This window comes from Pygocentrus nattereri, chromosome 1 (genome assembly GCF_015220715.1).
Source record: "Pygocentrus nattereri isolate fPygNat1 chromosome 1, fPygNat1.pri, whole genome shotgun sequence".
Taxonomy (NCBI): Eukaryota; Metazoa; Chordata; class Actinopteri; order Characiformes; family Serrasalmidae; genus Pygocentrus; species Pygocentrus nattereri.
Genome location: NC_051211.1, coordinates 5,152,707 through 5,176,081, shown reverse-complemented (window position 1 = coordinate 5,176,081; position 23,375 = coordinate 5,152,707). Strand labels below are relative to the sequence as shown.

The window sequence follows — 23,375 nt, the reverse complement described above, 5'->3', positions numbered from 1 at the left end:
CCGATGGAAACGCTTACATTTCATATTTTGCTTATCGTGATAAGCTATGATCGTGAAAAGACTAGTGACCGTAGAGAACAACTGAGGTCAGTTTAATTGAGGCAACGAAACAAGGAAATAACCTAGAAAACTGTCGCACTCTGTGCTTCATGTATGTATGTGTGCAGTTAAGAAGTCGGATATGAGGCCAATACAGTTAATGATTATGATAACTAAGTTATAAAAAAAAAGCCTCAGCATGAAATAAGCCTGAGAATTTAAGAGGTGTCTTGTTTCTACGCTCATTGTCCATCTTATCAGCTCCACTTACTGTATAGCTGCACTTTGTAGTTCTACAGTTACAGACTGTAGTCCATCTGTTTCTCTGATACTCTGTTACCCTGTTCTTCAGTGGTCAGGACCTCCATGGACCCTCACAGAGCAGGTACTATTTAGGTGGTGGGTCATTCTCAGCACTGCAGTAACACTGACATGGTGGTGGTGTGTTAGTGTGTGTTGCGCTGGTCTGAGTGGATCAGACACCGCAGTGCTGCTGGAGTCTTTAAACACCTCAGTGTCGCTGCTGGACTGAGAATAGTCCAGCAACCAAAAATATCCAGCCAACAGCGTCCTGTGACCACTGATGAAGGACCAGAGGATGGCCAACACCAACTGTGCAGCAGCAGATGAGCTGTCGTCTCTGACTTTACATCTACAAGGTTGACCGACAAGGTAGGAGTGTCTAATAGAGTGGACAGTGTTTACAAACTCCAGCAGCACCGCTGTGTCTGATCAACTCATACCAGCGCAACACACACTAACACACCACCACCACCATCAGTGTTAATGCAGTGCTGAGAAATACTACCTGCTCTGTGAGGGTCCATGGGGTCCTGACCACTGAAGAACAGGGTAACAGAGTATCAGAGAAACAGATGGACTACAGTCTGTAACTGTAGAGCTACGAAGTGCAGCTATAGAGTATCAAGGTCATGTTATGCCTGGTTGGTGTATATGTCCTTTTAGGCTATATGCATTTATATGTCCATACAGATGAATCCAAAGGTTTAAGTTACATGTTTTGCTGATTTTCCAAGTATTTTATCTGCAGAATGCACTTTTGTGTTACTGTTTATTTGAAACCATATAAATCATAAAATGTGCAAAAGTTACAGGATGCAACTTTTCCCCCCAAACAATCAACAAAACCTGTAATTTGACCTGGGGTAATTGAAAGCAGTACATTTTGCATGTTTGAACAAAAAAGATCTGTTCAATTTCAAATTTCATCAGCAGCATCTGATTATATCTATCGAAAGGACTGAAGAGGAATTGGATGGTAACTGTAAACACTGGACTTCTTTGATGAGAACCCTGAAAATGTTGATGAAAAAAAAAAAAATCTAATTACAATTCATTGTTTACTTCCCAGATAAACAGCTTTACATATTTTCTCACAAGCACAAGACTTACGCAGAGTACTGTATGTAAATGGCTCATTCTTCTGGTCTAACCCACATCTTACAATTAGATTTTTACAGTGCAGTTGTGATATAAACTCACAGAATAATAAATATCTTATATATGACGTAGTACATTAATAGCATATTGATAAATATTGAAGAACAAGCTCTGAACAAGAAAGTTTAAATGTCTTCTTTATTTAAAAACAGCTTTAACAGCTACAAGCACATACAAAAATAATGCCTCTGAGCAATAAAAAACTTTTTAGTGTATGTTTACGTTTTTAAGACCATAAAAAAGGAAAGACTGTAAAAAAAAAAAAGGTTTATGTTTATTTACCACGCAACCACTTCCTTTCCATTTAGCTATGAAATGGGTGCAAACTCATCGAAAAACTTCTCCCTATAACTCTGCAAGACAACTTGTCTGCCTCTGTTCCCCACATCGATGTTCAAAGGCAGGGACGGTTGATTCGTTGGGTCTTCTTGCGGTTCCGTCACATCTGGTGCAACATCGGTACTTTGATTTCCATCACCTTCAACATGGATAACATTCATAGTTGGTGCAGAGACGACGTTTGCTGTACTTTCCTCACTCGGCAAGATGGCTTTCAATTTGGAGACCATGTCTCCCAAAGAGAATCCAATGTTTTCTGGCTTTTTCTCTTTGGATCCAGCCATAAACCTCTGGTAGGTTAGCTCGCATCGGATGGCCGATCGCTTTTGAGCGTGGTGCACTCCTTCCATTCGCGTGAGCAGTCTATCAACATCTTGAACGGTTTTACACGGGCCACCATTTTTAGCCACTGTAGCAACAATCATTTTCTTGTAAAACTGGTCCTGCCTCTGAACTTTCAGCCTCTGGTCAATCGACTTTATCCTCTTCTTCTTTATTCTCTCAAGAGGTAGCAGATTTGCTCTTTCAAACATGATGTAAGGCTTTGATGTCCTACGCTTCACAAAAGGTCCAGAAAAAACTTCAGGTGAAGTGGTCTTCTCCTGAGGCGAAGCAGCGGGCAGCCTTGCTGAGTCCTCTGGTGTGCTTTCCTCTGTCCGGACATGAACTATGTCTGGTCTCTTTTTGTTGTAGGGGTAGGTATGGCCGAATGGGTACTCACCCATCAGCTTGGAAAATGTGCAATCTGATAACTGTTCTACAAGCTCTGGAGAAGGTTCTTTGCAGTATTTGCCTCCAGGTAAGAAATCTTTGAGATCTTCCTCCATCACGGCTGCAAGGATCTTCATCATCCGTTGCAAACACACCTTTAACAGTGTCCCAAACTGGTTGTCTGCATTTGCTTCGCAGAACCTAAAAACCCCTGAAAAATTCTTCTCTTGCATTGGAACTTGGAGGAACACATTGGTCAGAGGCTCAGGCCGAAGCAAAGCCGAGACATCTTGGGACCACTCCAGGAGCTTCTCATAAAGGCAGAAGATGTACTTACTGAACAGCGAGTACTGCGCATCACTCTTCAGAAGCTGCCATAAGGGACCCAACACTTTACAGTACACAACAGCCACCACACAGGCTAGAGTTTGTATAGCCTCATCACTAGCATCATCACTGACACTGTCAAGAAGAATATTTGAATCATCATTCAGTTGCTGCAGGTCAGAAACAAACAGTGCAACGTCCTTGTAATGGTGAACAAGTCCGGCTGCTGCCTCAAAGTAGTTCATGAACCTATTTGACCGATTCATCGGTAACGTGGAAGGATTATTCCTCTCGATGCAAAAGGCGAGCCAGTGCCTCCGGTAACTGCTGCTGGTTTCTACTCTTGGACACAAGATCTCACAAGCCATGTGGATGTAACGGGTGACTGCACTCTCGTCAAAGTTCACAAAACTTCTAAATCTTGGGTTGTTGTCCCGCCCAAGCTTGTCCCCTGTATTGTTCACAATTTCCCTTTCAAATGACATTATCTGCTTCTCGATTGCATCAACAACATCAAAAAGGAAATGTGTGGTGAACTGAAGGAAGCTGACAGGTAGCAATACAGGTTGGTTCTCTTCAGCCGTGGCATGAACCATGACCTTCTCATTCAGGGACTTCATTTTAAGATCATCTCTGAGCATGAGAGAAAACTGATTCTTGAGGAGATCCATAGACACCTTTATAGCGGTTTCATTCTTCCCTCCATATAGTTCCATAAGCTTTTGCAAAGACATGAAAGACGTATCAAGTAGAGTAACACAATCACCTGTGTCAGATCGGGGGGTTTCTTCCAAGTCTAGTGGTGGGATCTGAGCAGGCTCACTCCTAATACTTACAGGATCATATTCCTCCTTGACGTCTGTCAGGTGGGGTGCCTGGTTGGAATCGAGACCACTCTCCATGCTTCTTCCATACCCAAATGAAGCATTATCCTCTGAGATATCAAAGGGTTCGTTTTCCTCTTTGATATTAAGCTTTTGGAAATTAGACCCTTCTGGGGTTAATCTAAACTGTTTCCTTTTCCAGGTACCTTTGACTACTGCTGCCTTCCTGTACTCCAAGTCATCAATATCAGAAACGAGTTCAAACGGACTATGAAGAAATTCGTCAAACAATCCACTGCTCCTGTTCCTGCTCCTCTGACTGTTTCGGTACTGTATCCTAAACTTTTTTAGACTGGCCTGAAGGAGCTTGTTGGCTTTCTGGATCTTACCATCGCTACAGAACGTGGGATCAAAGTTACGAAGCCATGACACCAAGACAACTGGGTCAATTTTTTCTCTTGCAATAAAGCTGGTCAACTCCAATATCAGACCATTAGTAACATCTGTTAGCTTTGCACGATCAGAAAAATCTGACATTTCCAGCAAGTCTCTTCGTCCAATGCCAATGCTGTCACATATAGGGCCGACAAATTCAAAATTAACATCTGAATCAAGGAAGTTTTTCCTGGCATCTCCTGTTAAACTCAGAGCCGTTTCAGAGTTCCTCTCAATCAAACAACGAAAATCTGCAGATTCATTCTTGGGAAAAGTCTTCTGAAGCCATTTTAATATATTGACCCATGGAACATCGTTTTCCTCTCTCATCAGTCCAACCTGCACCAAGAACCGGTTTGTGCAGGGCTTTTCTCCTGGACCCAATAAATCACCAGTCTGAGGTCCAAGGAAGTCATCAACAAGCTTGACGTAGAAGTCATCCTCTGCAAAGAAGTGCATATATAAAAGCACGTAAGGGAATGCTTGACACTACTGTTATCAAACATTATTAAAATACACTGGAAAAGAGCACGTTTTATCACAAAAATGAAAAGAAAAAATAAAACAGACATATGCTTTACATTTTTAGGACGCCATGAGAAATGAAAGCGTCTCATGTAAACAACAAAAAAAAAAAACACTACCCTTAAAAATTAGGGGTGGGAAGAGTGATCAATTCTTATACATCAGAATTCTCTCCTGAAAGATAATGAATTGATAACGAACATCATAAAGCTTTTATACTGTCTCCCTACTGTAAAAGAAAACACTTTAATTAACACTTTAATATTTCCATTACACAAAACCCTCACCCTGGCCGCTAATCCTAACCCTAACCTTAACCTCAACCCAAAACCTCACACTGGCCGCTAATCCTAACCCTAACCTTAACCTCAACCCAAAACCTCACCCTGGCCCCTAATCCTAAACCTAACCTTAACCTCAACCCAAAACCTCACCCTGGTCTTGGCCCTAACCCTAAACTTAACCTCAACCCAAAACCTCACCCTGGCCCCTAATCCTAAACCTAACCTTAACCTCAACCCAAAACCTCACCCTGGTCTTGGCCCTAACCCTAAACTTAACCTCAACCCAAAACCTCACCCTGGCCCCTAATCCTAAACCTAACCTTAACCTCAACCCAAAACCTCACCCTGGCCCCTAATCCTAAACCTAACCTTAACCTCAACCCAAAACCTCACCCTGGCCCCTAATCCTAAACCTAACCTTAACCTCAACCCAAAACCTCACCCTGGCCCCTAATCCTAAACCTAACCTTAACCTCAACCCAAAACCTCACCCTGGCCCCTGACCCTAAACCTAACCTTAACCTCAACCCAAAACCTCACCCTGGCCCCTGACCCTACCCTTAACCTCAACCCAAAACCTCACCCTGGCCCCTAATCCTAACCCTAACCTTAACCTCAACCCAAAACCTCACCCTGGCCCCTAATCCTAAACCTAACCTTAACCTCAACCCAAAACCTCACCCTGGCCCTGGCCCTAACCTTAACCTCAACCTCAACCCAAAAGCTCACCCTGGCCCTGGCCCTAACCCTAACCTCAACCCAAACCTCATCCTGGCCCTGCCTCTAACCCTAACCTTAACCTTAACCTCAACCCAAAACCTCACCCTGGCCCCGAATCCTAAGCCTAACCTTAACCTCAACCCAAAACCTCACCCTGGCCCTAACCCTAACCCTAACCTCAACCAAAATCTAATCCTGACCCTGGCCCTAATCCTAACCTTAACCTACACCTAATCCCAAAACCCTTTCCCTGGCCCTAATCCTAACCTTAACTTCAACCCAAAACCTAATCTTAACACTCATCCTGGCCCTAATCCTAACCCTAACCCAAAACCTAATACCAACCCTCACCCTGGCTCTAGCCCTAACCTTAACCTCAAGCAAAAACTAAACCTAAACCTCAAACCAAAATTGAATCCTAACCCTCATGTGTTTGGCATGTTACTGAGAGTCTGTTGAGTGTTTGCTTCATTTAAAAAGGACCACTGAAAATAAACTGTCACCAAAAAAAAAAAAAACTAATAATAACTAATAAAATAAGACTGTATATGTTAGGACATGTTAACACAGCCCTGCTTGGAGGATGAAAAATGCAGGATCTCACTAATGCATTTGCCAGCAGTCACAAAGTGGTCACAATGTTCATGTATACGAAAAGATCCACAATAATAGTAAACGATGGAAAAGCACAAATAACATGGTTAAGAATCGCCTTTATTTATTTATTTATTTTAAAACAACCACAACTTGCTAACAGGCTAATTCAGTCATATTCAGAGCAAGGTTTACAAATTTACTGAAGGACTCACTGTAGAGTAAGCAAAAACTGCAATGACCAGTATTTAAACCCGTCATGATACCTTGGCTGTATGACAATGTTTCATTTACAAAAGCAACACAAAATGTGAAAAAATAAAATTTTTTATTAAAATATTTAATCGGTATCCAAAGCTTCTAAAATTAAACACTCGGATCTATACATGACAGACAACAGTAAAACAATGTTTCCTTTCCTTTTTTAGGTTTTTATTTATTTATTTAAACTTACTAGATGATAAAAACAGGCCTACAGACTGAAGAAGTGTGTCCAGGCGACATTAAAACTTAACTAACAGTAATTAACGTTCATGACAAACGCAGGAGAAAGAATAACGCTGGCTACAGAAGCCAAAAGTCGTTTTATAATTGCATCTCGGCACCTTGAAGCAAAATCAAATGGAATTTTGAGGGGTCTAAAACAATCCCACCCCTAAAATACATTCTGGCTTCTTTTAAAACCAACTGAACTGCATTAAAAATAAAATGAAATCTTTTCTTACTTAATTCAGCTGTGAGACTCAGGGCAGTGGGACCACTGAAAGCGGAGTCTTGCAGGTCCTCCATAACGGCACGAAGTCGTGCGGTGGCTTGGGTAGTAGGTTTTTAAACATCCAGAGGAGCACAAGCTTCCAAATAAAGGTCAGATAAAAGTTTTAGTGCTGACGGTCACAAAATCGTCGTCCAGTTTCTGCTCATTCTGGTAGCGCGCAGTGGCCGGTTCTAAGGCTGGAGTGGGGTGTCCTAGGTGTTCAACACCAGATAAAAATAGAAAAGCCCAATTCCCCACCCAGCTGAGAAGCGGCCCTGCAAGACATAATGGTACCATCATTAAAGAACTGGCTCACCAAAAAAATGCACACAAAAATTTCCCCTTATTACAAATGCAGTTAATCAGCAAAGACCAGTTTGGTGTCTGTAGTTTGTGTTTCTTTAGTTTTACACCGGCGCTATGAGGCTAAAGTAACAGACACCACCCAAAACCATGTGGCTATATTACCCTTCACTACACTGGAAAACTAAAAGGCAACCTTCAGACACCAGACGTGTCCTGGCTGTTCACATCTGGGATATGGGAAAAATTACGTAAACCTGTAGGAATGCACAATATATCCATGGGCGATGAATTACATCAGGCCAATAATAAATGCATTTTTCTGTTTATCTGACAATAAGTAGAAAAAAACGCAATTATTATTGGCACAATATTTAAATTATGGCTGATAAACAAGCAACAGCTATCATCCTGCTTCTGAAATTGTGTAGTAGATGCCAGTGGTGCAACCTTCCATTCTTCTAGATCCCTAGAAGCGCCCTCTGCTGGCTGAAGTGAGTTTCCCTGTAACTGCCACCCTTAGTGAAAGCTACCGGGCGACTCAAAAAGATTCATCCGATTTCAAAGCGCCACATTTTTACAACCGTGAGGCGCTGAGGAACCAATCACACACAAATTGTAAGAGGGGTGTCAGAGTTTCCGATTGTCACCGGAAGATGGTTCCCTTCAGTCTGAGGGGAGACGAGACCCCTGAGCAGAAAGCATTCTGCGTTCTCCACTTCAATGAGAGTGAATCCGTCAGAACTGCGTATCGTGAACCTCCAACAGCTCAGAGCGTTCGTCGCTGGTTCCACAGCACTGGATGATCTCGGAAATCGCACTGAAAGAGCTGCGAGTGCAGCGACGCCCGACGTACTCAATCCAGCATGGGACGAAATTGCGTTGGAGGAGGTTCACACTGAGCACTCGTAAAACTTTTTGAATCACACTGTATTTTGGTGAATTCTGACAGAAAAACAACTTCCATCGTTAAACATATTTTGGTTGGTTAGTTAATAGTTTCTTAATATATTTAAATAATTTTACTTTTTTTTTCCCCATTTCTGCGTCATTCAGTTGTTGAGATACTGTAAACAGTCACTCAAAGTGGTTTGATGTGACGGACCTTCTTGTTGAGAAACGTACTGAATCAGATCTCTCTACAGCAGTGAAGATGGGAAGCAGGGGATGCAATGACTACAATACAAGAATAAGCTTTTTCTTATTTTTTCCAATATTCCCCCCAATTTGGTCGCATCCAAATCCACCCTCTAGTTAAGGCTCTCCCAGTCACATGATACCACCAGTGTGGTATCAACGCGACGTCACGGGACAGCCGAACGCGCTCGGAGGAAAGCGCCAACCCCCAGTTCTGTTACGACAGCTAGAGTGATGGGGGGAGAAGGGGGCCATCCTACCCACCCAGAGAGAGTGAGGACAAGTGTATATACAGCCACTTTATTCACTATTCAAAACCACCAGCGGAGGGAGGAAGACGGAACCTCAACACAAGACCATGGATGCTGGTATCACGGTTTCAGTCTCCATTTCCAAAATGTTACACTCTTATGAATCGGATAACTCGATTAGCCTGTTATCTCTCTGTGCTCAGGTGCATCTCAGCAATGCTGAGTGACTGAGGAAGCTCTCGGCTTCACCCTGAACATCAAAACATAAGCCAAAAAGAGCCAGGGACCATTTTATTTTGTGTAAACTTTTTGGTAACACTTTATTTGGAAAGTCCACTGTAAAGGCTTTGCAAATACTTTTTAGTATTTAGTAGTATTTAGTATTTTATAGTAGCATTCAAATAAAAATATATATTAAAAGCAACTGAACTTCAAGAGTTTATTAAACACTAAACCTAACCCTAAGCACAAGGCAAAACCTACACCTAGTCCTAAACCTAACCCTTAGCACAAGGCAAAACCTACACCTAGTCCTAAACCTAACCCTAACCACAAGGCAAAACCTACACCTAATCCTAAACCTAACCCTAATCGCAAGGCAAACCTACACCTAGTCCTAAACCTAACCCTAACCGCAAGGCAAACCTACACCTAGTCCTAAACCTAACCCTAATCGCAAGGCAAACCTACACCTACTCCTAAACCTAACCCTAACCACAAGGCAAACCTACACCTAGTCCTAAACCTAACCCTAATCGCAAGGCAAACCTACACCTACTCCTAAACCTAACCCTAACCGCAAGGCAAACCTACACCTAGTCCTAAACCTAACCCTAACCACAAGGCAAAACCTACACCTAGTCCTAAACCTAACCCTAATCGCAAGGCAAACCTACACCTACTCCTAAACCTAACCCTAACCACAAGGCAAACCTACACCTAGTCCTAAACCTAACCCTAATCGCAAGGCAAACCTACACCTACTCCTAAACCGAACCCTAACCACAAGGCAAAACCTACACCTAGTCCTAAACCTAACCCTAATCGCAAGGCAAACCTACACCTACTCCTAAACCGAACCCTAACCGCAAGGCAAACCTACACCTACTCCTAACCCTAACCCTAACCGCAAGGCAAACCTACACCTACTCCTAACCCTAACCCTAATCGCAAGGCAAACCTACACCTACTCCTAATCGCAAGGCAAACCTACACCTACTCCTAAACCTAACCCTAATCGCAAGGCAAACCTACACCTACTCCTAACCCTAACCCTAACCACAAGGCAAACCTACACCTACTCCTAACCACAACCATAACATTGTTGATAATCAACTGAACACCACCAGAAAGTCTGTTGATGATTTAAGTCTGCAGAGCATCTACAGGGGACCATCCAAATAAAATCACCAGATTTTTTTCGTTTCCATTTTTCACTAAACTGTCTTCAGTCCTCAAAACATGGGGTGACGTGTGAAAACGTAGCTGCGGGAGCTCCTTTACACACGTGGGTGAACCATGACATTACTTTTTCCAGCCTTAATGCCGTCTGTTCACACACGCAGAGGCTCTTTAGACCAGAGACTCTGTGTGTACATACCAATATAAAGCAAGTGAATTAAAACAACTGCAATTATCAGTTAACGAGAAATTCCATATCGGTGCATCTCGATTTTTGGCGAACCACTTTTTTAATATCTGATGTTTTATAAGTATGTTACAGGTTAGCCTAATGTATACACACTCATGCAGCTTGATCACTAGTGTTAGTGGAAGCAGTATCAGTGGATTTTCAGCAGGGGAGAAAGAAAAACGTGCAACTGCACACCAGCATGCAACCGCACCAAGCTTAGAACTGAAACGAGGCCCATATCAAATGAGGAACCCTGGGCAGATCCTCCTTTACTGAACATCAGAATCGGTGCTAAAGGTCAGCAGCTTCGCCACATGTCGCAATCCCAGAGATAAACATGTAACCACTGCAGTTATTATCATGACTATTACTACACCGCTGTTTTTCAGTCTAGTGCAGATTTAATAATAATAATAATAATAATTAATAATTAATAATAATTATACTGCTCTGGTTTCTCAGCTCAGTATTACTAATGCTGTGTTCTGAACTGAGTTAGGGACCTACTTTGTTACTTTTAACCCACGCCTGGGTCTATTTTAGCCATGTCAGCGGATTCTCGCACCAAATAAACATGTTGCTGTGAGTTTGTTGCTTCATTATTGCATAAGTGCACAGGTTGAGATGTAAACAAAGCCATTCAGAGTGAACTGGTAGTCAGAACTCTTCACAGTGGTGGTGATAGGAACCAGACGTCCGCCTCTAAAAGCCCCCTGAAAGGAAGACTATATATGAAGTTGTTATGAATGTGCTGAGGCATTTTAATGACGGTTATGAAACGAGATTTGGGCTTAAAATCTGTTTTGTTGTTGCTGTTTGTGTGTGTATTTCTGTGAGGGAGTATTTAGAGGTGGACGTCTGGTTCCTATCACCACCACTGTGAACAGTTCTGACTCAGTAAGCTTCTCCAGAACAGAGCGTTTCACACCAGACCGCTCTGAATGACTCCGTTTACATCCTAACCAAATTCGGTGGAGCTCCTCGCTTAAGGTGGACCGGAAAAATTCCATTGGGAAACTAACCTCAGCTAAAATTAGCTAACCTAGCTTGACTAAGTCACGCAAGCTAAGCTAACGTTGGCTGGCTGAATGAAGCAACACTTGGATTTGCCTGAAAGTTTGCGATTCTAGCCAACCTACAAACACAGCTTAGCCAGTTAACGTTACCAAACAAAACACGAGGCTTCCCGTTCCACCTTAAACTGCGCAACCCTTTAAGGTGGAACGGGAAAAAAAGTCGAAAAGCGAGCTGGTGAATAAGCTAACCTAACCTAGCTTCGTTGTCGTGCGCTGGAGGCACAGAGTTTGTGGTAAACGCGGTCTATTTTATGACTTTACAGCATATTAGAAGATAAATGCTGCTAGTGATTCAGACTCACCTACACAGCGCGGTTTTACGGAGGAGACTGCGTCGGCAGTAGGAAACACTCGAGGGCAACGAGGAGAATCTGAACTCGAATCCGGGCTGTGTCTCAAACTGCTCCCTTACTCCCTGCTCACTAGGTATGGCACTACGTGGGGCTAAAACCATAACGCCTCCTACACTCAAGCGTGTCGTAACATTTCCAACAAAGATCCGTCCAGTGTTCAGATAGCGTGCGCATGTTATAACTAACTGCACTATTTTGGGTGAAATCGTCAACGAGTCACGCCTCACATGGTGCACTACATAGGCAGCAAGGCGACATTTGCGATGCGGCCTGAGACTCAACCTTGGATTGGCTATTCGGACTCGTAGAGCAGAGCATCGTGGGAAACGAGTTGCAACAACAAAGGAGTGCTGCGAGCGCTCGAGTGTCCACATTTAAGGAGTAAAGCAGGTAAGTTACGATACATTTCACAAATTAGAAGGGCTGTTAAAGTTGATTTCGCTCACATTTAGTGATGCATTCCCCCCTTTTGTAACAAAAGCAGCGATAAGCGTAAAGCTTTGTCCAAGGCCGGTTTAGGGGGAGTCTGGCCTCTTCCTATTTCCAGTGTTATATCAAAAACACGACTGCGCAACGCCAGAGGGCGCCCGCGAGCGAGTCGTCAATGAATGGGGGTGAATGGAGCTAAACGGCTAAAAACGAAAAGTTCAGATCGTTTCTAATCACTTGTCCAGAACTCTCTTGCTATATTAGAAAGTAAGTTAAGTGATACTTTTTTTAATCCCACAAACTTCCACCTCCGCATTTAACCCATCCTTGAAGTGAAACACCACATACACACTAGTGAGCACACACACACACACACTAGGGGGCAGTGAGCACACTTGCCCGGAGCGGTGGGCAGCCCTATCCACGGTGCCCGGGGAGCAGTTGGGGGTTAGGTGTCTTGCTCAAGGACACCTGTCATGTGCTGGGGATCGAACCAGCAACCTTCCGGTTACAGGGCCAGTTCCCCAGCCTCCAGCCCACGACTGGGATTTCTAGATCGGAGTATGGTGTTTACACGACCATTTGAAAAATCGGATAACTGCAGAAATTCAGTGATACACACCTTGTAGTTTGCTTGTATCATAGCAAGGACAATATCACTGGTTAAGCTGCTAAAGATGAAGCACCAACACACATCATTAAAGCAGGTTTGCTGTTCAATGTGCACAAATGCAGATCTAACAAAGCTGAGATCAGTTCACAGATCCGCTTATCCGCGTGTGACCATAAACACCTGTATTTGTCAATATTCTTGTCCAGGTGAAATAACATAATTGCCGCAACAGCACCAGCCACTGACAGCCAACAGCGTCCTGTGGGCAGCATCCTGTGACCACTGATGAAGGACTAGAGGATGACCAACACAAACTGTGCAGCAGCAGATGAGCTGTCGTCTCTGGCTTTGCATCTACAAGGTGGACGGACAAGGTAGGAGTGTCTAATAAAGTGGACAGTGAGTGGACACAGTGTTTGTTCAATTTAAACATCAAAAAAGTTATTTTATTAAAATGATCACACAGGTTTGTGTGTTAGCTACTTTGTTTCTTTACAAAAAAAGGTTGTCGGTCATTTATTTAGTGATGTTAAACATTGAGTCATGTTGATCTTCCTATTCTTTAAGGTCTAATTGACCCCATTCAGTGTTTAACATCTCAATTTAAGGGATTGACCTTTTTTTGCATTGTTTTTAATTCGTTTTTTTTTCCAATTTATTGCTAAACATGAAATTGACATGATGATTTCAGTGTTGTATACACATTTTGTCAGTTTTGCTGGTTTAATTATATAAAGTATAAGAAATATCAGCCTGTGACACATTGGTCTTGGTTGTTTTCAATGATATTGAGCTCACTATAAGATGCAGTTTCATAATCTTCAAAAACGTTCCTCTGCTTTACGGTCCTAACTTAACATAACCACACCTGTAGCACTGAGGGACCCGCTGAACATTCGCACCACATGAGGTTAAAACAGAATTCACAACAGAACTGTGATATTTTCCTGGACGTTTAAATTGCTAGGGTCAAACTTACATCACTGATAAAAGAAATTAATTTTATAAATAAAGGGAAATTTGAAGATAGCAAGAGGGTTAAAACTCCAGCAGCGCTGCTGTGTCTGATCCACTCTTACCAGCACAGCACACACTAACACACCACCACCACCACGTCAGTGTTACTGCAGTGCTGAGAATGACCTGCCACCTAAACAGTACCTGCTCTGTGAGGGTTCTGACCACTGAAGAACAGGGTAACAGAGAAACGGATGGACTACAGTCTGTAACTGTAGAACTGCAAAGTGCTCTTATGTTCAGTGAGTGTGGGTAGAAGGTGGTTTACGTAAGTTACCAGTCAGTTTATATCGGTCTTAAAAGTGCAGTAACAAAAACAGCCCATTTATAATCCATAGGGTTTAATATGATGTCGGCCCACCCTTTGCAGCTATATCAGCTTCAACTCTTCTGGGAAGGCTTTCCACAAGGGTTAGGAGTGTTTATGGGAATTTTTGACCGTTCTTCCAGAAGCACATTTGTGAGGTCAGACACTGATGTTGGACGAGAAGGCCTGGCTCACAGTCTCCACTCTAATTCATCCCAAAGGTGTTCTGTCGGGTTGAGGTCAGGACTCTGTGCAGGCCAGTCAAGTTCTTCCACACCAAACTGGCTCATCCATGTCTTTATGGACCTGCTTTGTGCACTAGTGTGCAGTCATGTTGGAGCAGGAAGGGGCCGTCCCCAAACTGTTCCCACAAAGTTGGGAGTGTGAAATTGTCCAAAATCTCTTGGTGCTGAAGCTTTAAGGGTTCCTTTCACTGGAACTAAGGGGCCGAGCTCAACTCCTGAAAAACAACCCCACACCATGATCCCCCCTCCACCAAACTTTACACTCGGCACAATGCAGTCAGACAAGTACCGTCTCCTGGCAACCGCCAAACCCAGACTCGTCCAGCAGATTGGCAGACGGAGAAGCGTGATTGGTCACTCCAGAGAACACGTCTCCACTGCTCTAGAGTCCAGTGGCAGCGCTTTACACCGCTGGAACACTCCTCTTTCTCTCGAAACAAAGCTTGCAGTGCATTGAAGGAATGTCCTCCCCCTACTTTCTCAATCAGGAGCCAGAAGTAACAGTGGATAGAACTTCAATAGAACATCCTAAAACAAAGGAATTAGTTTTTTTCATAATTGTCAGGGAGTTTTCTAAGTAGAGGCTGTTAACCTCAAATTCCAGCCTTATTCATTAGTGACAAAGGCAGCCTGGCTGAGTTATTCTTAGGAATAGGAGCGGAAGCCTGGACCTGCTAGCCGCTCCTGGCCATTCAAAAGGGGAATTCCACTGACATTTCTGCATAATTAAATGGTTAAAATGTAAACAAAGCCACACACCAGTCTTAAAGGTACAGTTATAGTTGTTTAAGGCTGCCTTTGAGTTCTTCTCAGAAGATTCTACTTACGAGTTTGGGGATTGTAAGTGGTTTTGGTCTGAAACTGATTGTGCGCACATCCTAGTCTTTTTTTTTCATGAGCATTAAAAGTACAATACAAATATAAATGGCCTCCTTGACTTAATGCCAGGCCCCAGACTGCATGAGATCATAGAAGAATCAGTGTTGCGGTGCCTTTTCACCACAGCCTAATTCTAAGGGATAAAGAGGTTGTGTAAAAATGAATCACAACCGTTTTGGGTGCATAAACCCTCGTAGATGTTACAAAAGGAGAACAATGTAGAGTCTTGGAGCTTCAAGACTTTGATTACATGCGTTAGGCCTCCTTCAGAAGGATGGTCTGTCTGCTCTATATGATCAACTTGTAGAATCCTACCTCTGTTTTTCCACTGAACAGATCAGGTTTTCGTCAGACATGGACAGCCCTCGTGAAGAGCCGTCTGCTCCTGCTGAAATGCCAGTTAGTGGCCCATCTTCACAGCACATCACGCCGGGTACCGAAGAGGAGGCGAATCCTCAGTCAGACAGGGCAGGAACATCTCAGAAAAGAAGTACCAAAGGAAAAGAACCCTTGAAAAGGAAATCGACGTCACTCAAAGAAAAGAGCAAGAAGAAAAAGAGAAGCAGCGTCAGACGAGCCCCGAGACCCAGTTACACCGTACAGCATGGGGAGGATATGCTGCTCATTATATCCAACATTAACCAGTTTGACAGCGTTTGGAAGCCTAAACGACGGGGAAGCAGAAGAAAGAAAACTAAGACGAAGATCGCCCCCGTCAACAGGAGGAGAAATCCTACAAGGCCCAGATTGTCTAAAGTCACAGAGGAAGCGTCGGTCAATGTGGACCACGCAGAGAGCGCTGACTGGGGCCACAGTCTGCCAGTGGAGGTGCTGGTGAAAATCTTTGAGCTGGCAGTTCTTCAAGATGGTGCCATACCGTTTCTGTGCAGGTACTGACTTATATCTTTTCTTTTCTTTTAAAGCTCATCAAGCTCAAATCATGGAGGTCACCGCTTAGAATTATTGCAGCCTTCAACTGGCTCAACTCCTCAGTGCACTGATGAAAGAGGAATTCCACCAGTCTTTAAAAAGATGTAAACAAAGTCAGTCAGAGTGGTTTGATGTGAAATGGTCATTGTAGAGACTTGGATGTCTTTACCGTGATGGTGAGAGGAACCAGGGGTCACAATGTAGACATTTTATTTACCATCCAAAACCAACAGGCAAGAATTTTTTAATATGTAGTATTGATGATGGTAAAATGGTGGTAAATCTGAAAAAAGGTTGTTTTTTGTCGATTTTGCTGTTTTGCCTTACAACTGCCTGCATGGACCTCCTCAAAGTTTTGAGATGGTTATCATTAAAACAGTGCATCAAACTAGTTCTGGAAGATGAAATTGTAATTGTAAGTTTTGAGAAGGGATTTTTTTAAATAGCACAGAGCTCCTGAGCTGCCTGTGGATTGGATAGACCAGTCAGAAGCAACTAAACTCCAGCTTGACGAATATATGAGGATACAATCACAACATACCATCAGGTTCCCTGAATTCAGCCTTCAAGCCTGAAGCCATAAAAAGTCCATCTATCCATTTTCTAAGCCGCTTCTCCGTCAGGGTTGCGGGGGGGATGCTGGAGCCTATCCCAGCAGTCTTCGGGCGGAAGGCAGGATACACCCTGGACAGGTCGCCAGTCCATCGCTGGGCAGACACACAGACACAGACAGTCACTCACACCTAGGGGCAGTTTAGCACACCCAATTGGCCTGACTGCATGTCTTTGGACTGTGGAAGGAAACCGGAGAACCCGGAGGAAACCCACGCAGACACGGGGAGAACATGCAAACTCCACACAGAGAGGACCCTGGTCGCCCGGCCGGGGAATCGAACCCAGGCCCTCCTTGCTGTGAGGCGACAGCGCTCCATAAAAAGTCATTTATAGAAAATATTTTCAGTTCAAATTTCAACCTTACATCAAGGATTAGGCAGCCTGTTCATAACCATTTCAAGTAATAATTTTCTGTGAGGGAGGTTTTAGAGGAATTAAACTCTTCAGACGTCTGGTTCCTATCAGCACTGTGAGCGATTTTGACTCGGTGAGTTTCAGTAGCTGTTCACATCAGATCACTCCGATTACCTTTTGCATCTTTTTTTGAGTTAGTGGGATTGTTAAAGCGCTGAATTTGGCTTAAAACGTTGTTTAGTAACTCAAACTGTTGTGTTCTGGAAGGGTTGGCAGAGTTTGCCGTCTGTGGAACAGTGCTGCATCTTCCCCAAGCCTCTGGCGCAGTGTGTCCATTGGCTACTGCTGGATTGAACCTGGTAAGAGTCAGTTACCTGGAACCGAACAGAAGATTAGGAACACTATAAACTGGCTAGCGCAAAACAGGTCAGTGGTCTTACCTGTACAGTCTTCATCTCCAACCGAGGGGTTGTGTCAATTTATGGAGCTTACAGGCTCTCGCTGAGATCTAGTCTACATCACATAAAGGCTCTTTTTATTATTTCATTTGTTTGTCCTACCCTGTTTCTTCTCTCCAAGGTTCTCCCAGCTGAGGGATTTCACGCTTTCTCACTGGAAGAAGCACGTCGACTATGTTGTCCAGGTATTCCGAGTTACTCTACTGGATGATATGTGCACTTTTTTTTCTTCTTAATGTTAGTTTGCCTCTGTTAAAGAGAGGAAATAGTTAACGAGTAATTTGTAGCTGAATAGATCTCACTACACTCTGAACTGACCAGAATGCTGGGTTAATTTTACCCAGTAAATCTGTTATTGTCGTAATGCTTTCTCAGTAATTCCTGTCATTTATTTCAAATAAACTGCATGTCTAGGTTAACATGACCAACTGTAAATATGCCCTCTCCTAAATATTGATTTGTGTGACTTCATGATATTCTGAATGAAAATAAGTGAACGAATCCTCTACAGAGATCATACAAACGCACATTTTATCGCATAATTATTGTTACTTTGCTGAATTTAACATATTGTGAAAAACTAAAACACACAGTGTGGTCTATGCAAAAGTTATGGAATATTTTAAAATGGTATATTTAACTATTTAAACTCAGCAAATAAATATAAATTGTGCACGAAAATGTGTAGAAAATGTCATATTTCAGTTTATACTGTGTAGAGGATCATTTTTACTCAGTAAATGGATTAAATATGGGGTGACCGGTAGCGTAGTGGTAGGAAGGGTGAGCCATCATGGGGTTCAAATCCCATGACTGACCAGGTATACCTGGTTGTGTCCTTGGGTGAAGCACTTAATCCCCCACAGCCCCATGCGGTGCTGCTTTGCCTGTTCTGTACCCAGATTGGGTGTTCATGGCCAGCAAAGTTTCCCTTATAGGTCCAATAAATTACATAACAACCCCTTCAAGCTCACTCACAACAGAAATAGTCAATCTAGAGCCGTCCATTAAAGAACCTTCTTCAGATTCCTTCAATAGAACAAGTAGTCGCAAGAAATACAGAGCTAGCCGCAGTCGCAGGTGGAGTTTAATTTGTGTGGTCAGACACTGATGTTGGACGAGAAGGCCTGGCTCACAGTCTCCGCACTAATTCATCCCAGTGTCCAGTGGCAGCGCTTTACACCACTGCATTCCACGCTTTGCATTGCGCTTGGTGATGTAAAGCTTGGATGCAGCTGCTCGGCCATGGAAACCCATTCCATGAAGCTCTCTATTCTGTTCTTGAGCTGATCTGAAGGCCACATGAAGTTTGGAGGTCTGTATTGATTGACTCTGCAGAAAGTCGGTGACCTCTGCGCACTATGCCCCTCAGCATCCGCTGACCGCTCTGTCATTTTACGTGGCCGACCACTTCGTGGCTGAGTTGCTGTCGTTCCCAATCGCTTCCACTTTGTTATAATCCCACTGACAGTCGACTGTGGAATATTTAGTAGTGAGGAAATTTCACGACTGGACTTGCTGCACAGGTGGCGTCCGATCACGGTACCACGCTGGAACTCACTGAGCTCCTGAGAGCGACCCATTCTTTCACTAATGTCTGTAGAAGCAGTCTGTAGGCCTAGGGGCTCGGCTTCATACACCTGTGGCCATGGAAGTGACTGGAACACGGATTTGGGCCACTTTTACCTGCTGTGTAAACGTAGCCTTTTAAGCTCTTTGCTTTTTTAGTGTGTGACTTCAGACTTCTGTCATGAGTGCCGTTAAACAGCAAAAGTCGACATATTGTCTGATTTGGAGTAAAAATGTTTGTTTATTTTGGAGAAATCCTAGATATTTTTATGAAATGACCTGCTGTATGTGAGGGGTGTGACCCCTGCTGATATAGCCATGTCCCCACCAGCTGTAACAGCTAAAATTAACAATGAGACATGTAGGAATTGAGCTTTATGTGTTCTGGAATAAAAAGGGTGAAAAAAAACCTATCCTTTGAAATACGGCATAAGACATCATGATTTTTGTTCTGAATGTTTACGTAGAGGGCTGAAAAATTGATCAAAGCTGTTCGACGGCATGACTGCTCTCATTTAGTGATTATCCTATTTAACTATGACTTTTAGGTCGTGGCAGAATCCTGCGCAAATCTTCAGTCTCTCAAGCTGTCATACTGCGTGGGTGTGACAAAAGAGGCCTTTCAAAACCTTGGCACTGCCTGTCCATCTCTGGAGAGCATAAATGTGCAACACACTGAGGTTTGTATGGAACGGCTTTATGTTAAAACTGCTTATTCAGCCCAGGATTATGCATGCTTATGCCGTAAAGTGCAAGTTGGCCTGAGATCTTTTATCTCACGCTGGTGATGTAATGTAACCTCACGTGTTGCTCTCAATCCCATTATTTAAATCTTGTTGTTTTCTTTCTTTTACAATCTAGTTTCGGGACGATGGCCTGATCTCCTTCCTTGAGACAAACGGAAATAAACTGAAAAGGCTCTTTCTTACACGCAACTCGAAGAGTGAAAAACTACTCAGTGTTTTATGTGTAAGACAGTTTTCCTTTTTTTTCTCTCTTGCTCACTAATGTTACTCTTTACACTGTTAGAAATAAAGTTTCTCTGCAGATACATTTTTTTGTCCATTAAGGTACAAACTATATACACTGACCAGTCATAAAATTATGACCACCTCCTTGTTTCTCCGCTCATTGTCCATCTTATCAGCTCCACTTACTGTATAGCTGCACTCTGTAGTTCTACAGTTACAGACTGTAGTCCATCTGTTTCTCTGATACTCTGTTACCCTGTTCTTCAGTGGTCAGGACCCCCATGGACCCTCACAGAGCAGGTACTATTTGGGTGGTGGGTCATTCTCAGCACTGCGGTGACACTGACGTGGTGGTGGTGTGTTAGTGTGTGTTGCTTTGGTGTGAGTGGATCAGACAGAGAAGCGCTGTTGGAGTTTTTAAACACCTCATTGTCACTGCTGGACTGAGAATCGTCCACCAAACAAAAGTATCAGCCAACAGCGTCCTGTGACCACTGATAAAGAACCAGAGGATGACCAACACAAACTGTGCAGCAGCAGATGAGCTGTCGTCTCTGACTTTACATCTACAAGGTGGACGGACAAGGTAGGAGTGTCTAATAGAGTGGACAGTGAGTGGACACTCCAGCAGCACTGCTGTGTCTGATCTACTCATACCAGTGCAACACACACTAACACAACACCACCACATCAGTGTTACTGCAGCGCTGAGAATGATCCACCACCCAAAACAGTACCTGCTCTGTGGGGGTCCATGGGGGTCCTGACCACTGAAGAACAGGGTAGCAGAGTATCAGAGAAACAGATGGACTACAGTCTGTAACTGTAGAACTACAGAGACCAGCTATACAGTAAGTGGAGCTGATAAGATGGACAATGAGCGTAGAAACAAGGGGGTGGTCATAATTTTATTTTATTTTATTTTTACAGTAAGAGGAGCTGATAAGCTTAGAAACAAGGTCATAATGTTATGGCTGATCAGTGTATATGTTCCCTCAATGGTACAACAGTGGTTTTAAGGTCCAAATGTTAACCTTATAAGTTTTTCCAGGTGAAAAATACATATTTATACCTTTTTTTTTCATCTAATGTTTTAAAATGGATCACTAAAATCAAAAGCCTGGAGGCGAGGCGGGGCGTGTGGAGTCGGTACAGCTTAGAAAATATAATTTCAGTGGATTATGCTTCAGTTATGTTCCCTGACTAAAGGTATTGAGATGAACCCTTGAGGGTCCCACCCCATTGACAAGAGATTAACATGTAATTTGACCAGGGTGCCCAAACTTTAGCCTATGACTGTATAAAACATCTAGGTGTTTGTTTACAGAGGGGGTGCTGTCCTGAACTCAGACTGTTGGAGATCAACACGAAGTTAGACAGTGGATATTGCCCACTTCCTATCTGCATACAGGCTCTACAGGTTGGCTGCCCTAAGCTCCAGGTACAGTGCTTGAAAACACGGTAGTTGCACTCACTGATTTGCAGTTTCAAGGTGTGGAATTGGGTCATTTGACTTGGACTTCAGTCACAAAGTTGATGGCTCGAAACTTCACTAGATCAAAAGGAAAAAATAAGAATAGGAAAACTTCTCGTGTGTACTATGACCATCATTTTGTTGTCTCTTCTGTAAACTGCTCAGTGCAGATGTTTTAGCTTTTAGTATTTGCTGTCTAAAGTCAAACAGTTGTTTTTAGTTTGCTGCACTACTTTTAATGCTTGCACTCTCTTTGTGCATCCATGTACCCTGGATTTTATAATGTATGGAAGAATCGCCACTTCATTAAAACCACCCATCGCTTGACATGAAAACGACTAATGAAAAGTCACATTTCAAGTTTAATGTAAAAAGTATGTAAAAAGGAAGTTCCTTAAAAAAGTAGAAAATACAACTCCATTTCCAAAAATGTTGGGACGTGGTGCAGAATATAAATAAAAATATAATAAAATGCGCAAATCATTTAAACCCTGTATTTTGTTGAAAATAGTACGAAGACAACAAAACAAATGTTGAAACAAAGACATTTTATTTATTTATTTTTGTATTTATTTATTTTTGAAAAATATATGTCCATTTTGAATTTGGTGACAGCTACACCTTTCAAAAACGTTGAGACAGGAGCATGTTTATCACTTCTTATAAGAGACCAGTTGTAGCTTTGAACATCAGATGTGTCCTCTTTAGCTTTGACAATGCAGCATTCATGATTTTCAGAAGCTAATTGTAAGTTTTGATTCGTCGGACCACAGGACACTTCCACTTTGTCTCAGTCCATCCTGAATGAGCTCAGGCCCAGAGAAGGTGGCAGTGTTTCTGGCTCCTATTTATATTTAGTTTCTTCTTTGCGTGGTAGAGTTTTATCTTGTACTCATGGATACAGCGACAAACTGTGTTCACAGGCAATAATATTCAGAAGTGCTTCTTCTTCTTCAGACGTCTGAGCCCATGCAGTGATCTTTCCGCTACAGAATTATGTCTGTTTTTAATCCTGTGCCACCTGAAGGGGCCAAAGGTCATGGCCAGCCAATACATACTGTCAATGTCTTGTCAAAGAGATACAGAGATTTCTCCAGATTCTCAGAATCTTTTAATGATATTATGTACCGAAAAGCAAAAGGTCTTTGCTGTTTTACGTTGAGATATATTGTTCTTGAATTGTTGCACAATTTGCTCATGCAAATTTCACAGAGTGGTGAACGTCTGAAAGACTCCGCCTCTCTGGGATGATCTTTTGTACCCAATCATATTTTATATCCAATCACCTGTTGCCAATTAACTGAATTAGTTGTGAGATGCTCCTCCAGGAGTTTATATATATATATATATATATATATATATATATATATATATATATATATATATATGAAGCAGTACACAACTTTACCAGTCTTTTGTTGCCCCTGTCCCAACTTTTTTGAAATGTGTTGCTGGCATCAAATTCAAAATTAAATTAAAAAATTATAAAATATTTGTCCTATTTTCTTGATTTGCAGATCATTGCACTGTTTTTATTTACATTTTGCACAGCATCCCTCTTGTTTTGAAACAGGGTTTTGTGTGTGTGTAAGTCTTTTGCTGAAATTTCATTGCCTTGCCAAATAATGTTTTAAACACTTGTATGATGATGTGAATTTAGCATGAGTCATGCTAATTATTAGTTATTAATACATTTGAATATATAAACGTAGAACCAGTCATGGTCTGTGGAAGCAGCCCACTCTGGT

The 23,375-nt window shown here is 42.6% G+C and overlaps 2 protein-coding genes across 5 annotated transcripts in view; one reads left to right on the top strand and one right to left on the bottom strand.

Moving 5' to 3' along the window:
* The window catches only part of slc52a2 (solute carrier family 52 member 2), a 38,387-nt gene extending 22,795 nt beyond the window's left edge, over nucleotides 1-15,592 (bottom strand). For 2 of the 4 annotated variants that reach the window (XR_001858962.2, XM_017721346.2), the window contains exon 1: nucleotides 11,716-11,799. Coding sequence is in view for 1 of the 4 variants with exons in the window: in XM_017721345.2 (XP_017576834.1) it covers nucleotides 1,809-4,579; nucleotides 6,985-7,048 (2,835 nt within the window). In the remaining 3 variants the exon portion in view is untranslated. Of the gene's footprint in view, nucleotides 1-929; nucleotides 4,580-6,984; nucleotides 7,111-11,715; nucleotides 11,801-15,571 lie in introns of those variants that run through there. The other 2 variants (XM_017721345.2, XM_037541868.1) reach the window with 2 other exon arrangements.
* Nucleotides 12,053-23,375, top strand: part of fbxl6 (F-box and leucine-rich repeat protein 6) — a 14,818-nt gene continuing 3,495 nt past the window's right edge. Inside the window, exons 1-8 of the mRNA XM_017721347.2 lie at nucleotides 12,053-12,156; nucleotides 13,015-13,182; nucleotides 15,593-16,146; nucleotides 17,423-17,581; nucleotides 17,735-17,798; nucleotides 19,731-19,862; nucleotides 20,044-20,151; nucleotides 21,481-21,594. Of these exons, the coding sequence (XP_017576836.1) occupies nucleotides 15,611-16,146; nucleotides 17,423-17,581; nucleotides 17,735-17,798; nucleotides 19,731-19,862; nucleotides 20,044-20,151; nucleotides 21,481-21,594 (1,113 nt within the window). The 5' untranslated portion in view covers nucleotides 12,053-12,156; nucleotides 13,015-13,182; nucleotides 15,593-15,610. The remainder of the gene's footprint in view (nucleotides 12,157-13,014; nucleotides 13,183-15,592; nucleotides 16,147-17,422; nucleotides 17,582-17,734; nucleotides 17,799-19,730; nucleotides 19,863-20,043; nucleotides 20,152-21,480; nucleotides 21,595-23,375) is intronic.